At 48.7% G+C, this 14,951-nt stretch overlaps 1 protein-coding gene across 10 annotated transcripts in view; it reads left to right on the forward strand.

Moving 5' to 3' along the window:
* The first annotated feature begins 612 nt into the window (after window positions 1-612).
* NFIB (nuclear factor I B) overlaps window positions 613-14,951 on the forward strand; it is a 242,020-nt gene continuing 227,681 nt past the window's right edge. For 3 of the 10 annotated variants that reach the window (XM_041760893.1, XM_041760895.1, XM_041760896.1), the window contains exon 1: window positions 7,665-9,652. In XM_041760893.1, coding sequence (XP_041616827.1) covers window positions 9,623-9,652 — 30 coding nt within the window. In that variant the 5' untranslated portion in view covers window positions 7,665-9,622. Of the gene's footprint in view, window positions 1,190-7,664; window positions 9,653-14,951 lie in introns of those variants that run through there. The other 7 variants (XM_041760898.1, XM_041760900.1, XM_041760902.1 and 4 more) reach the window with 4 other exon arrangements.

A 14,951-nucleotide genomic window follows, 5' to 3' on the forward strand; every position in this document is an offset into this window, starting at 1 on the left:
TCACGGATGCACAGAAACACAGGTCAAAAGTGCTCTCCGGGTGGTTTTGCGGTGCTGGAAACGCTCGGCTGGGAGCACCACTCGGAAGCCCTCTCACACGAAAGCAGACGCGGCCTTGCGAAGTGGACCGCGCGACGTGGCGGGCAGCAGGGCGGGCCCCGCGGCCGCGGGCACCGCCAGCACCGGCGAAGGGCCTCGCGCCGCGCCTCGGCCCGCGCTGCCCCGCACGCCGGCGGGGAGGCCCGTGACCCGGGGCGCACAAAGGCGCGCGGAGCCGGGCGGCGCCGCCCTCGCCTCGCTCCGGCCCGGCCCGGGCTGCACAAAGAGCAGAGCCGCCACTCGCGAGGGGCGCCCGCGCCGCGCAGGCCGCCACACCCACTCGGGGCCGCTCCCGCCTCCGCCGCCGCCGCCGCCGCCGCCGCCGCCGCCGCCGCCGCCGCCGCGGGCGCCCTGATGAATATGCATCGCCGCGCGCCCGCCCCCGGCTCCTCCTTTCGCCTTCCTTCCCGCCGCCAGGCGGAAGCGAAGAGCCGCGCTTCCCGCGCGCCGGGGCGGCCGGGGCGGGGCGGGGCAGGGCGGCCGGCGAGCCGGAGAAAGAGAAAGGCCGGCAGGCGGCGGCGGGACGCGCGCGGCCGGGCGCGGAAAGGGTGCGCGGGTGGGTGGCGGTTCCGGGGCAGCCCCGCCGCCGGCCAGGCCAATCCGAGGGCGGGGAAGGGGCGAGCGCGCGACCCCGCGGCCGCGCCCGGAGCCCGGGACGGGAGGCGGCCCCGGCCCGGAGCAGCCCTGCTAAAACAACAATAAAACCCACCGAACACACGCGCACACGCACACACACACGCACACGCACACACCCCGCTCTGGACGGCGTTCAAGTCAACCACGGGAGACAGTCTTCTGCAAGTGCGAGGAAGGAAAACTGCATATCCAGACTGAGGGGGCTGCCTGCTTTTAGACTTTTTCTTCTCGGGCAAGAACTGGGGCATTGCAGAATAATACTTTAAAAAATAAAAGACTACTCCCGGATTGCCTTTTTTTTTTTTTTTTTTTTTTTTAAGCTAAGCACAAAAAGCGACACCCAAACAGCCCTTGAGAAAATCCACAAATCTGTACCTGAGACACGTGAAGTCAGCGGCCCAGGGTTCTGTTGCAGACTCAAGATCTCTTTTATTTAATGCAATACAGTGCAATGGTATGTGGCTTTGAAATGATGGGTTTTATTTGCTCGTCTTGTTTGTCCCTTGCACCCCCTTCACCCCAGACACAATTTTTTTTTCCTGTTTGTGCATTGTGAAGTGACTGTTTTACCTAAATAAATGTCATTTCTGCTTTACAGGTTGACCTATAGTGCTGGATTTCCAGGCCGATGCAAACATGTACTTTTTTTTTTTTCTAGTTTAGTAACTTTACTTTTATGGCGGGAATCAGTTGGTAACATTGTGAGCCCAAACTGTTAAACGTAGTATTTTCCCTGCTTAATTCCCTATTTTCTCCTCCTCCTCCTCCCAATGTTGGAAAAATTATTGTACAAATGATGTTTTAGTTGTACCCTGTAGTCCATTCTCTTTTCTTACAGCAATTTTTTTTTCGTTCACTTTATGGTGAATATGCACAGCTTTGTTATATATTCTCATTAAAAGTGCATTTTTTTTATACCATTAAATGTGAGGGTAGTACTATTTATTTAGTTCTGGGTAGTATGTTAGCAGTTTTTAAGATCAATATTTGTTCCCAATTTAGTATCCCCCCCCCCTCCCGAAGTTGCAGGATCAAACTGTTAGTCCTCCCACACCTCTCTCCCCGTTTTAAAAAAGATTATGATGGATTTCTTCCCGCTCCTAATACTTTTAGTCCTGCTGGTTTTGCTCTAGGATTTTTACCCCTGTAAGTATGTGTGTGTGTGTTTGTGTGTGCGCGCGGGCGCCTCCCTTTTCCCTTGTGCTCTCTTCGCCAGTACGTCTGGGACACATTTTAATGCACAATATCCCATCCATTAAGTTGTGGTTGAATGCGGAGTGTGTGAGGACTTGGCAGCTTTCAGGTTGAAGGGGGCGGGGAAGCCAGTTTCGACTTTGACACAAGATGCCGAAGTGGCGTGATTGGAATTATTATTAGGGCTGTGAACATGGCCATCTTCTCCTCCGGTTAGAAGAACTGCCATTGAACTTGAGACGGGACATAACAAGATCTCCAAGTCCCGCCCCCTCCCCCCCCCCCCGCCCCCCAGTACAGTAGCTGGCAGGGAAAAGGCGCCAAAATACACAAGATTAACTCTAACGTTCTTTGAATGAATCTTATAGCACCATCTTTTGTAATTTTAATTTTCCAACAGGCGGGAAAAAGTTAACTTTTGAACCCATCCTTGAACAGACATTTAAATCAGCTCTAAAATGGAATAAATCCAGAAAGCCATACACGCATGCTTATGTGGTTAGAAAAAGAATGCACGTGTAAATAAGCAGGGTGCATGTGTGTATCTGACTGGGGAGTTCAAGATTTAATCAAAATCAGAATTGGTGTGACTTTTGAGCACCTTTACTGTAGGGGGGGGAGGGGGGAGAGAATTGTGAGGCTAAGAAGCTGACCTTTAAGCAGCCTAAGTAAAAACTGCAAAGAGTTGTGAAACACAAAACGTTGTGGTTTCCAGTTTTACATTTGAGGTTTGATGTTTTCATTTAATGGTATGAGAGATGGAGAAAGCTCCAGCGCTGAAAAGTCCCTATTAAATCATATGTGGGCAAAGGTCAAGCACTCCAACTCACTGATACAATATACTGCAGATTCTTGCCTAACTGATGGGAAGCACAGGAAAAAGTGCTTGGGCAATAAAAGTATTAGAAGGGTAATTATCGTCGTGGTTGGGACTGCATTCTTGTGCACTGGGAAAAGGTTTTTACTGGCCCAGATGAATTTTAAAGCTGAGTATTGTTGAAAGCTGTTTTAATAGGAAATTGATTAGCTGAGTGTTTCAGACAATAAATGGTGACAGTTTCATTGTTTGATGTCCAAAATAAATTCTTTTTATTCTTTAGCAGACATAGACATCTATTTAATTTTAATACGAGCAGACCGAGCAGCAGTAGCATAATTATGAGTGAATATGATGTCACGAACATCTGTAACTTTGCTTTTAGAGTTTGTGACATCACACGATTTGACAATCTTATTGCTTTGAAATTTAACTTACTGTATTGTTAAAACATTTCAGAGATAAAGTTTACTGAACATATATTCTGTGTAGGCCCAATTGTCTTTTCTATTTGTAATTTTGCAATTGCTTGTTAAATTTTAATTTGGAAGTTAAAATGCACAATTCTGTTGTTATGTGTTATTTTGACTCTGAGACAGAATGGCAGTTTTCAAAGGAAGAATTCGAGAAAAGGGTGCAGAAAGTTTGAGTTTCTTTGCAGTACCCCTTCTACAATTTTTAGTACAGAATGTAAAGGCTACTTGGCTATTTTGGATAAAGCTTTTGAAACATTTCCTTAAAACAGATCTGTTTTCATGTCACAAAGGCATATGTAGATGGACAACCAAAAAAACGACTTATATGTAGAAATAGAATGACAGTATAGTTTTACTTTAGAGGTCAGCTCTTTTGAAAAAGGACGAAATAGCTGTAGTTGAAATAACTACAACCTTCTCAGTATTAGCAGCGAAGAGACTGTGTATTGAGACTGTGTGTAACTTTTGAAGTATTGTGAGTGAAGCAAGGCAATTATTACCATGATTTTCAAGGTTTAAAATAAATCATGCAAAAGTTACAGGCAACTGCTGACTTTGTAATCCGGGAGCAAATGTCTTCAGAAGTTGGGAATCTCCGTTGATGAACTGGCTTCATCTCTGTAGAGAAGTGAAAACCAGCTAACCTTAATAGAGGGATCTGGCCCAGTCACTGTTCAGATTTAGTCGTAGCTTGTAAATGTGCCCGAAATGTAAGCACACTTAGTGGGATAGTATTTTTTTTTTTTTTAACAGTCGAGTACAGGCATTTCAGCAGCGACATTATTAACAGCGTCATTTTTCTCATTTAGTTTTGTCCTCAGGGGACACCAAACAGCTCCCAGAGGAGGGAAGAAAAGTCCACGGTTATTTATTCATTTCAGTGAAAGGCAAAGCACTGGCAATGGGGGGTGGGGAAGCTTAACCAGTTGTGAATTTTCTAGGAGGGAAAAATTGCTACCCTAATTTGACAGTAGTAGTTTAAGGGCTGAGAGAGCTGGGCATGATTTTGCAATTCCCATCAAGTGCAGGCAATTTCAGTACTTGTTGGTTGTTTATGTCTGTGCTTCTGAGTGGATTTTTGGTGTTCCTGCTTGTGGATATAAAACTGTGTTTTCTGGGCTACACATGTATGATTTTTGTGGTTCATTTGGAAGAAGGAAGGGTCCCTGGGCATGGTGTGGTGGATACTTGCAGTTTTGCAGGCCTGTTTCCTGGGGTCAGGAGGTCATCTGTCTCTTTTGTATTTAGTTTTAAAATATTGATATTGGCGATGCAGCCAGGGTGTGTGGTTGTTGAGCCTTCCCTCAAATCACATTCAAGAGCTAAAAAAAAAAAAAAAGTCATCGGGTGTATTGAAAATGACAGCTTTGTTAAGCTCCAAGAAACCTTTCCCTAAACTGCTCAGGATTTGCAACCTGTCACTGAGTTTTCTTAGAAGGGAGAAGGTTAAAAGAAAATCAATATTGATAAGTACTTGAGATGTCAAGTCCTCTCTGGAGGTCAGTGAAAGGCTCCAAATGGGTAACTTGCTTAATTTTTCAAGTATACGACTGAGTTTTGAAAAATCCAGTCTCCTGAAGCACTGGCATTCTTTTTGAAATCAACAAACTATCTGTGAGAAAAGAAACTTTTTCCCCCCCTATACAGTGGCAGGGAATAAGTGATATAGGGAGGAGATCTTTAGTAATTCTGAAATATCAAATATTTCTGCTGCTGCAGGAGGCTTTCAGTTCTTTCTCGGTCCTCAAACCAGATTTTGGGGTGAATGCAATTGGCCTGTCATTACCTTTCAGTGTGGGAGAGAGAGAAGAAAGAGTTTAGGGAGAGTCTAAGTATCCAAGTCTAAGAAGTGTTTGGCCCATTTTGATAGTAGCAGAAACTTCTCAGAGATACTTTAAAACCACTCTTAATATCTTGGCACAGACATGCTGGGAAAAAGGGAAAGTGAATAAAATGCATGCACTTTCTCACTTCCTCTCTCTACTCTTCTACCTGGGATTTAAGAGATTGGTACCTCTCAAATCAAAGATAGTGGATGAGCATGCTGAGAGAAGCCAGATGTCCCATACACCCAAATCTACCAGACAGACTCTTTTTACAAAAGGCTCCTTTAAAGTTCATCCTGAGAAGGCCTGTAGTGACCTTGACATTGGCTGGAGAAGAAGCAGTGTTTGGGGGGTGGGGTGGGGGTGGGGGAATGTCAGCTATCCTGCCCTTGGCTGGGAGGCCTGAGAGGACAGTCAAAGCCATATAAACTGAGCACCCAGTAAGCCCTTCCAGGATATCTCTGTTGCTCATTTTTTCTTCCCTTTTGATTTATCCCATCTCACCATTACTCCTTTCTCAATTTCCCTTTTCTTGGAAACAAATCAAAACTCAAAACTACCAAGCATCCTTCATGCTCATCAGACTGTACCCAACCACAAGCGCTCTACAAACATGGAGCACCTGAAAGAGATCTGAACCCCTAAGTGATAGGCCTGGGAGGCCCCAGACATCTTCACTTCTCTGGGGTCTTACCTGGGTCTGTCGCTGCTTCTTCACCCCTGGTGCTGCTGCGGATTTGTGGGCTCTTCTGTGTAACAGTTGTCAATTTTTCGCCTTTCTTTTTTAAGCTTGTGAGAAACTTTTGGATGCAACCTACTTTTGGTGGCAGAGGGCAATGGTTTCTGTTGGTAAGGAAAACTAATAGGGGAGGAGGGGTACGATGTCTGCAGACACTTGCCCAGGGCTCAGCCATGGGCCTCTTTTGCCAGGGGACAGCGGCTGGTTCTGGGATCTCTGGCTGAAAGGAGCGCTCTCTGGGTGCCAGGATTTCACTGGGGGTGGTGTGGTGTGGAGGGAGGGAAGAAGGGAGGGAGGGAGAGAAAGAGAGAGATGGGCTCTGGATTTTTAAAGAGACCCCGAAATAATGGCTTCTCTAAGAGTCCAGGCATTCAAAGAGGTGTGTTCAAGGACATGAGTGCATTCGTGCCAAGGGGAATGTCTTTTATGGTAAATTAACTCCAGTTAAATTGAATATTTGTTCAAAGGGAAACTCCAGTAGTTAAAGCTGGTATTATCAGTAGCGCTTCCCCGCCCCCTCCCCTCAGACTTCGCTACGAGGGTGAGAAAAGGGAGGCAGCATAATGTGCAATACAAAGTGATGCTTTGGGGGTTTTATTTTTAATCTAAGATGAGATTGCCTAAAAATTTCTGGGAGAGAAATGAGTATTTGTTTGGATTAATCCCGACTGTCACCTCATTCCTTTCATCTATAAAGACTGTCAACTTTATCCTGGCTTTTCAAAAAAAGAAGAAATGACCCACACAAAGGATATTAGCGTTGTCAGAACGCGGACTAGAGGTTTTGCCTCCGGGCTAGCAGGGAGGCTGCTCCCCGTGGTGTGCGCCCTGAAGGGTTAACTCGAGGGAGTTCTCGAAATTTCCCCGACTTTACCTGTCTTCCCAGATCCATCGCTCCCCCCCCCGCCGCCCCCCAGCGCCTTTCTTCTTGGGGCTCTGGGTTTACGGGGGCTGCAGCTGGTAGACTTGGCAAGCTCGCCTCATTAAGAGCGCTCTTTGAAAACGGACTGTGTTTGAGCATTTCCCTAATGAGGACAGGACGGGGTTAAAAAGTGACCATTTCATGGTTGACTTGAACCTGCCTACTTTTCTTGATGTGTCGTCGTGAAATGCTTGATGTGGATAACTCCCACTTGGGGAAGGAAAAAGTCACTGGTTCCTTCAGGTCCGCTGGGGGGACGGGAGGGCGGGGGACGGTGGGCAGAAGCGGGAGAGAGAGAGGGAGGGAGAGGGAAGGAAAAGGAGAAAAGTTGAGGAAGAAAAGCGAGAGGGAGGAAGAGGGGAAGAGGGGAGGAGAAGCGGAGCGCCCCTCAAGACCCCAACCGCACAGCTGGGGGCAGAGGCGGCCCCGCCCTGGGGCTGGGAACGTCGAGGCCCGGCCGTGGCCCCAGCCGCCCCCGGCAGCCCCCAGCTAGGTAGACGCGGAGCCCCTGGCACTCACTTTTCCTCCCTCCATTGTCTGGACGGCCTTTGCTTCCACCTCTTCCCCACCCACCCCTTGCCGAAAACCGGAATTTGGGGGGCGGGGAGTGAGTGTGTGTGTGTGTGTGTGTGTGTGTGTGTGTGTGTGTGCGTGTCCGCGCGCGCGCCTGCAGGAGGGTGCGAGCCGAACCGCCTCCCTCCCAGCACCCGAAATCAAGTTCATTCACTCGGGACCCCGCGGCCCGCGGCCGGGGTGGGGGCGGGGGCGGGGGCGGGGGCGGGGGCGGGGCCCGGCGCGCGGGAGCGAGGCCGGCGCGGCCGCCCCTGCAGGGCTGTAGCCGCACACGCACCCCGCTCGCGCGCGCCCGCCCGCCCCGCAGCTCCGGGCGCGCCGCCGCCCCGCCCTGCCTGCACCCCGGCGGGGAGGGAGCCGCTTTCCGCCGGCGCCCCGGGCCCCGGGGGGTGGGGATTGGGAGCGAGCCAGCGGGGCTGCAGGAGGAGGAAAACGGAGCTGGCCGCGGGCGGAGGAGAAGGAGGAGGGAGCAGGGGGCGGCGGCGGCGGCGGCGGCGGCGGCGGCTCGGCCCGACCCTCCCGCTCCGAGCGAGGCCACGTGCACGGGGCACCCCCGGGAGGGCGGCAAACCGCGGCGAGGCGCGGCGCGCCGCTTCGGCCGAGCTGCCCCGGGGCGCGGACCCGCGCCGGGGAGACCCCGAGGCCCCCGCCCCGCCCCCGCCCGCGCTCCTCCACTACTTGCGCCGAAGTTCGCTCGGGCCCCCGCCTCCGCGGCCCGCCCCTCCTCCCTCCGGCCGGCGGGCTCGGGAGCCGCGCCCGCCCCGGGTGCGAGAGTCGGCGCCCCGACCTGGGCCCCGGGGCGGCCTGGGCGTGAGGGAATTTTCCATTCGTTCCTTTCTCGGGCCCAGACCGGCTCAGTGCTTCTCCCACTCGGATGTTCCCGCGGCTTAAAGAGTCCGCGGCGAGCACAGAAATACCTCTTCCAGGGCGGGTTTTCGGGGGTGTGTATGCGTGTGGGGTGGCGCGGGGAGAGTGCGGGGCTTGCCCAAGGGGCGGAGGGCGGCTCTAGTGGGGGGAGTCATGGTTCTGTTGCGCCGATATGAGACCTTTAGCAAATGAGAGGGGGGGGAGAGAGAGAGAAGAGAAAGAGAGAAGCAAGAGGAGGAGGAGGAAGGTGGGGGGCGGGGGGTGTGGAGAGGCTGGTGCAAAAGGAATGCGCGTTTGCAGGAGGAGGAGTAAAGCGATGATTGTGTAATTAAATAATAAAACAATCCTTAAGTCTGATTTGGAGAGAGCTCGAGCGGGGTCCAGAGGGTGGAACCGGTGAAATTTTCAACTTCCAAGTTTTGCAACGAAAGAAAGCGAGAGAGGGAGGGGAAAAAAAAAAAAAAAAAAGAGAGAGAGAGAGCCCAGAGCAGAAAAGCGAGGAGTTTGGAGCCGAGCGGGAGAGCGGGATTTTATCGTTTGGGATTTTTCAGGAGCTCGTTCCGACCCCCCACCCCCACCCCCGCGGGCTCTGGGCAGCGGCGGCGGCGGCGGCAAGCAGCAGCCTCCTCGCTCGGCCGGGTCAGACGCGGGGCGAAGCGGGCGGGCGGGCGGGCGGCCGGGCGTGGAGGAGCCGGCGCGGGCGGCGGCGGCGGCGGCGGCGGCGGCGGCTGCAGCCGGGGACCGCGCCGCGAGCCTCTTCCGCCCGGGAGACCTGCGCCCGAGCCCCCCCACCCCCCCAGCCTCTCCCTTCTCCCCCCCGCCCCCACCCGGCCCTCTCCCGCGCGCGCCCCGCCACCCGCGCGCACTCGCTCGCGCTGCCCCTCGCGCACACACATGGTCGGCTCGCGGCAAAGTTTCGCCTGCGGCCGCCACTCGGGGATCCTGCCGCAGTGCTCGGGGCTGTAACCTTGAACTTTCCCAGCGCGGTGACACGTTCTCCCCGCTCTCCCTCCCGCGCTCCCTCCCGCGCCCCCCTCCCCGCCTTTTTTAGAAAAGCATTTCACCACCCACCACCACCCCGATCCAGCCCGCGCCGAACCTCCGCGCACCCCCTAGCCCCAACAACAACAACAACTGCAAAACAGAAAACAAGCCCCCAAACCCCAGCGAAAAGCGGCGGCGGCGGCGGCGGCGGCGGCGGCCTCGGCGAGCAGGGCCGGCGCGCCCGGACTGCAGGAGGGTTGAAGTGTAGATTGGATTTCACCCCGGGAAACGCAGCGCGCCGAGCGGACGCGGACCTTTGGCTATTTAAGGAGGACGGGGTTGGTCGCGAAGTTGCGGCATCCGGCGCGGAGCCCCGTCCTGACCGACCGCACCGCGGGGCTCAGATGACTGTAAAATGAATAGATGAGATTCTGGCTTCTCGAAGATTTTCTTGGGCATCTCCGGGAAAGTGCGTTTTAAGGCGAAGTCATGATGTATTCTCCCATCTGTCTCACTCAGGTACATGTCTCGGTCGCTGTCTCGAGCTTTCCCTCCGGTCCGAAACGCCTTTGTGTTGTTTCGTTGCTCTCCTCTGCGGACCGCCAGCGGCCCTGGTGGACCTCGGGACACCCCAGCCCCTCGCACAAGTGGCCCGGAGTTGCGGCGGGCCCCGCGGGGCGGCGTGGGAGCCGGCGCGCGGCCGCCCGTCCGAGGCCACCCCGCGCGCCCAGCCCCGCGCCCTGGGCACGGGGAGCGGGCGGCGGGACCGGGCGAGGCCCCGGGGGTGGGCAGGGCCCCGGCCGGGCAGCGCCAGCGCCAGCGCCGGCCCCTGCGCGGCCCCCCAGAGCCTGCTGCCGCGCGGCGCCCCTGCCCGGCTGCCCGTGCCCCGGTGCCCGCGTGCCCGCCGCCCCTGTACAGGGTCGCTGGGGCGCGGGGACGGACCCTCACGGGGGGAGGGGGCCGAGCCTCAGAAACAACCAGCGAACCTGGGCGAGGGGACTCCGGCGCGGGTCCCTGCGGGCGCTTCTGGACGCCGCCGCCGCGCGGGCAGGGGGCGGGCGGCGGGGCGAGTCGGGGGTTGTGGTCCCGAGACCCGAGCCCCGGCTGGATGTGGGCATCTGAGACTCGGGGCCGCCGCGATCCGCACTTGGAGGCTTCCAGTGACCACCCCACAAAGCCAGTCTTTACGTTGACACGAGTTAGTTGGTGGTGGTGAAAGTTAAGGACTTTAGGGCATGTTCATTTTCTGGGGACCTGTTCCTATGGCGATATTTGGGCGTAGCTCGGAGGGCAGACAGTAGTGCTGGAAAAGTAAGGTCATTTTTTTTTTTTTTTAAATTCACTTTGAAAATCGTCCTGAGACTTTAGGAGCAGCGTTATGAGATAAAACCTTGGCTTGATACGTTTTTAGGAACACAGTGTACATAATTTTAAACCAGACGGTCAAATGGAGAAGTGGTGAGACCCGAGCAGACTTACCTGGGGGCAGTTTTCATCGCTGCCCAGCTAACTAACCCATTGGCGAACTAACTGAATGTCTTAGCCCAGAGTGGTTATTTAAAGCATTATTTTTAAACCTCGAAAGGTGTGGGACTGTGGACTTCAGCTCTGAGGAGGAAGTGTCCCCATTTGTAGTTGATAAGCATTTTCTTGGACATTGGCGTGGCAAAGTACGCGGTTAGAGAAGTGTCGCCAGGTCTTAGGTGTGTTGCAATTTTTTTTTTTTTTAAATCCCAACATCACGATGATGCATTTTTATAGTGGACAAATGATTAAGATTTCAATTGTATGACAATTAGAAGCCATTGTGATTGGAAAGGACCGAGGCATTCATAAATTGTGAATGAAGATGAAAACAATGATAAGGCTTATTCAGTGATTGGATACAGTCCTGTAGCTTTTTGGCTGACACATTTTTTATTGTTTATATTTTGTTTGGCATCTGAGTATGATTAACTTAGATATGGCTATTTTCAGCAAGTAACGTGCACTTTAATTTAACAAAACTGGAAAAATGAGTTGCTGAGTTTTTTGTATTTTAAAAGGTATGAATAATGGCCAATAAATATGATGATGAAACTGTTTCAGGTATAACGAATTGCCTTCAGTTGTAAAAGTTACCTTTCATATTACCGATCAGGATTTTTTTTTTTCTCTTTCTGGTAAACCACGCTCATTTGGCATTATTTTTACATTTTTGAAGCGTAGTTCAAATAAAACAAATTGAGGTAGGCTTTTTCGCTTACAAAGTACTGCATCACTTATCCTCACCTGTAAAGGACTGCTTATCTATATTAATTTATATTTCTAGCATCAGCTGCTCAAAAACCTTGCTAGCGATTACACTGCATTTTTTATTTCCTCTAAATATGCACTGTAAAGTCACTAGCTTTATCTTAATTTCTGTAAGTTGGAAATAACATTGCAGCATTGTGACATATGGAATATTAGGAGCATATACAGCATGATCATTCAGCTATCACATTAGTATTCAAGAACACATACTTAACCAACACTAATTCATGGTGACTAACATTCTCTCTTGTTTTAATAATGTAAATGTAGGTTGACGTATTAAAACAGTTTTTTTTGGGATTTAAGGCCTATCCTCCAGAAGGAACTGTAGCTTCCCAATTCTCATTTAATATACCTGTGACTTTATAGGTAGGTAATGTAAGATGTTGCAGAAGTAAGGGCACATTAGCGATGTTACTCTTATATTAGACCAGTAGTTCAGTTTTGTGTTGTAAGAGTCTACTAGCTATAGCAAAATGTATCTTAGGATGTGTACATACAGAATAGAGAAGCATTCCTAATTGGTTGAAAACTTTAGTGTCTCAGTTGCAATAAAGTATCTAGGTTTTAGGAAGAATTTTAATTCAAAAGGAGCTACAGTTACAGTTGTTGATATTTAGCAAAATGTTTTATATGAAAGTGTCAGTATATCCATATAAGTCAGTATTTATATTTCAGTATAAGTCAGATAGGAAAGGAAAAATAAGAACCATCATATATGATTTCATATTTTGCTTTTTCTAAAAGTAATGTAAACCCCTCATAAAACTTTTACTTGGCGTGATTGCATTAAATTATTAAAATTTCAAGTTCTTCGTGGAACATATTCTTGATGATTTATTGTTATATATCAGTGCCCTAAGAATATCTAGTGTTTACTCTTCTACCTCTATATTGGTCTAATTTTCCATCCCTTTCATGGAAACCATTGTTTCTGTGAAGAAAAATAAATATTTCTGGTGGAATTAGAATTGTTTACTTTTACCTTTGCTATTTGTAACTTGGTTATTTATGTTATCAATTTAGTTCAACTAAAGGAAGTTTTAAAAGAGGAATGTCAGTGAATTTTAATAGAAATTCTGAAAGGGTGAGATGACATATTACCTTAGTACAGAACCATTAGATCTTAGGTCACTTATATGCTTAGCTTAAAAAAAAAACAAAAAAACAAAAACAAAAAACGACTTTCCTAATGGTTTAAAGTGTTATTATGATAACCTATTAATTAGGACATTTGAATACCTTTATCACTTCTTTTTTTGGATGAAGACAGTTATTCTCCTTATCCATGTCACTCAAAATTACTAAAAATATATTGCAACTCAGTGTTAGAAAACAGTCATATTTGGGAGATGACATTTAAGGCATGTTAATACAGAAGTGTATGTGACTTATAACAAAGCTCTACTTATCATCATTTTTTTGGAGGCTGTGTCTCCTTGTCAAGTGTTTCACTTGAATCCACAGAATAGTAAAACACTGAAGCATATTTATAAGGCAACTTTATGGGCTGAGAAAGTTTGCTATTTCTATTTGTCAATAAGAAAAAAAGTATGTTTTAAAACATTATTTGGCAGCATTGGCAATAAACTAAAGGCAATCTAAAAAAAAACGTTGTTTTGTATGCATTTGCTAAGAAATTCCAAATTCAGTTCTCAAATTTGCATTTTGATGGTTTAAAATAATTTATTAAAATTTTTAGATTTACTACATGACAGATGATTTGAAACTCAAACAGATTTAATCAATAGTATGTTTGATGTCTTTATAAGAAAATGAAATGTCACTGAACATAGTACTTAAGGATGTAAGCATTTAAGAGTTACCGCACAGCCTAATCGCTGTTGCAATAATATAGCATTTATAAAAGCGTGGCAAGGGTAAAATGAATGAGACAAAGCCCCCCCCCCCACCCCTGTATCCTTTACATTCTCAACTCCTTAGCTGATGAGTATGTATGTACGTTTTTTAATCATATCAGTAAATCATGGTAAGAGTCAGATTATAGGAAGTGAGTTCCCGAAGGATGTTTGAGCCCACATTTCCTTAAGCAGGGCTTCCTTTGCATTATTTCTAAGGGGGATAAACAAAGTTTTTGTAGTTACAGTGAAAGCCGAAAGCATGGCATCAGAAAGTATATGGAGCTAGGGAGGTCTTATCATGGGCTGTGGTTGCTGTGAGCAAGGGCTGCCTTCCCACACAAAGAACAGATTGTGGTTTAACTCTTTCCATGGCCTACTTTAATATGCTCACATAGTAACCGAATTGTTCAAATCTCTGCTGGAAACTACTGATCGGTGTAATGATTTCCTCTATGGCATTTGGTTATGCCTCATGCTGTGATGTAATCATCTGCATTCTGTATTGTTAGAAAATTTTGATTTATACTCATTCTGCCACAGGACCATTTTACAGCAATATGTTAAAACACTTGATAACTGCATTATTGATTGGATGGGACATACACCTTTTCCGTATGTGAAACACGTACTGTGAACACGCCGCAGTCTTCAGCATTGAAAACTTGAATTTCATCTTAAAAATGGATTCAAAACCATAGGGGATTTTTTTTTTTTTTTTGGACACCTTCTTTGTTAAGAGTGTCATGAGTTGCACTTTCTTCATCTTTACCCTCGTGGAATTCATCAGTCTGCTGGTTAGATTGAATTTATTCCACATAATTCAGGGTGACTAGCTCTCATATGTAAATTCTAAGTTTTGGAATACGATAAGTTAGAGAAAGTTATTTTCCTGGTTGGGGTGACAATACAGTCAGTGTGACCAGAAAAGTGGCCGCAGTGGAAGTTCTTATTTGCTTCAGATCCTGGTTTATAGCATGCATACAGTATGCCTGCACAGGATGTTAGCTCTTTCTCTAACCAGTAATAGGCCTAAGCTTATGAGACAGGTTTTACCTATGGCAGGAAGTAATGAAACACTAACTGCTTTGGGAAGTAACTTGAAATATCTGTAGGTAAAGATTATCTGCCATTCCTCCCTGCCTCCCTCCCTTAAAAAAGGCTTAGATGGAACATGCAGTAAGAATGCAGGAACCTAAGGTAAACCACTTAATTCAAAAGACAGGATACTGTGCAATCTATACACGTGCAGATTCACAAGCCATTCATACATGCACCCACAGTCCTGCCGGAGAATTCACATGCGTAGCAAATGAATTGTATTGATTCCACAAAAGCAGTAAGTGACCAGCGGTGCACTCCTGGTGTCACCCTGCCACCGCATGCAGAGACACAAAGCATGTAAAGTTGGTGCCAAGTTGCCATTTTTCATTGTTCACCTCAGATTGATTTTTAAGGGGTTTAGAATAATTGCCACACTCATGTGATCGGTTAACAAATTAACTGACTCTGTGGGGCTTCAGGTTCTGTAGGAAAGCTGCCGGAAGAACATTCAGATAATTTTTGTTTTTAACTTTAGAAACTTTTATTGAAAAACGAAAGAGTGTGTATGTGTGTCTACGAGAGAATCGGAGAGTGTTTGAGTGTGTGGTGTGTGTGTGTGT

Source organism: Vulpes lagopus, chromosome 7, assembly GCF_018345385.1.
Source record: "Vulpes lagopus strain Blue_001 chromosome 7, ASM1834538v1, whole genome shotgun sequence".
NCBI classification, from domain to species: Eukaryota; Metazoa; Chordata; class Mammalia; order Carnivora; family Canidae; genus Vulpes; species Vulpes lagopus.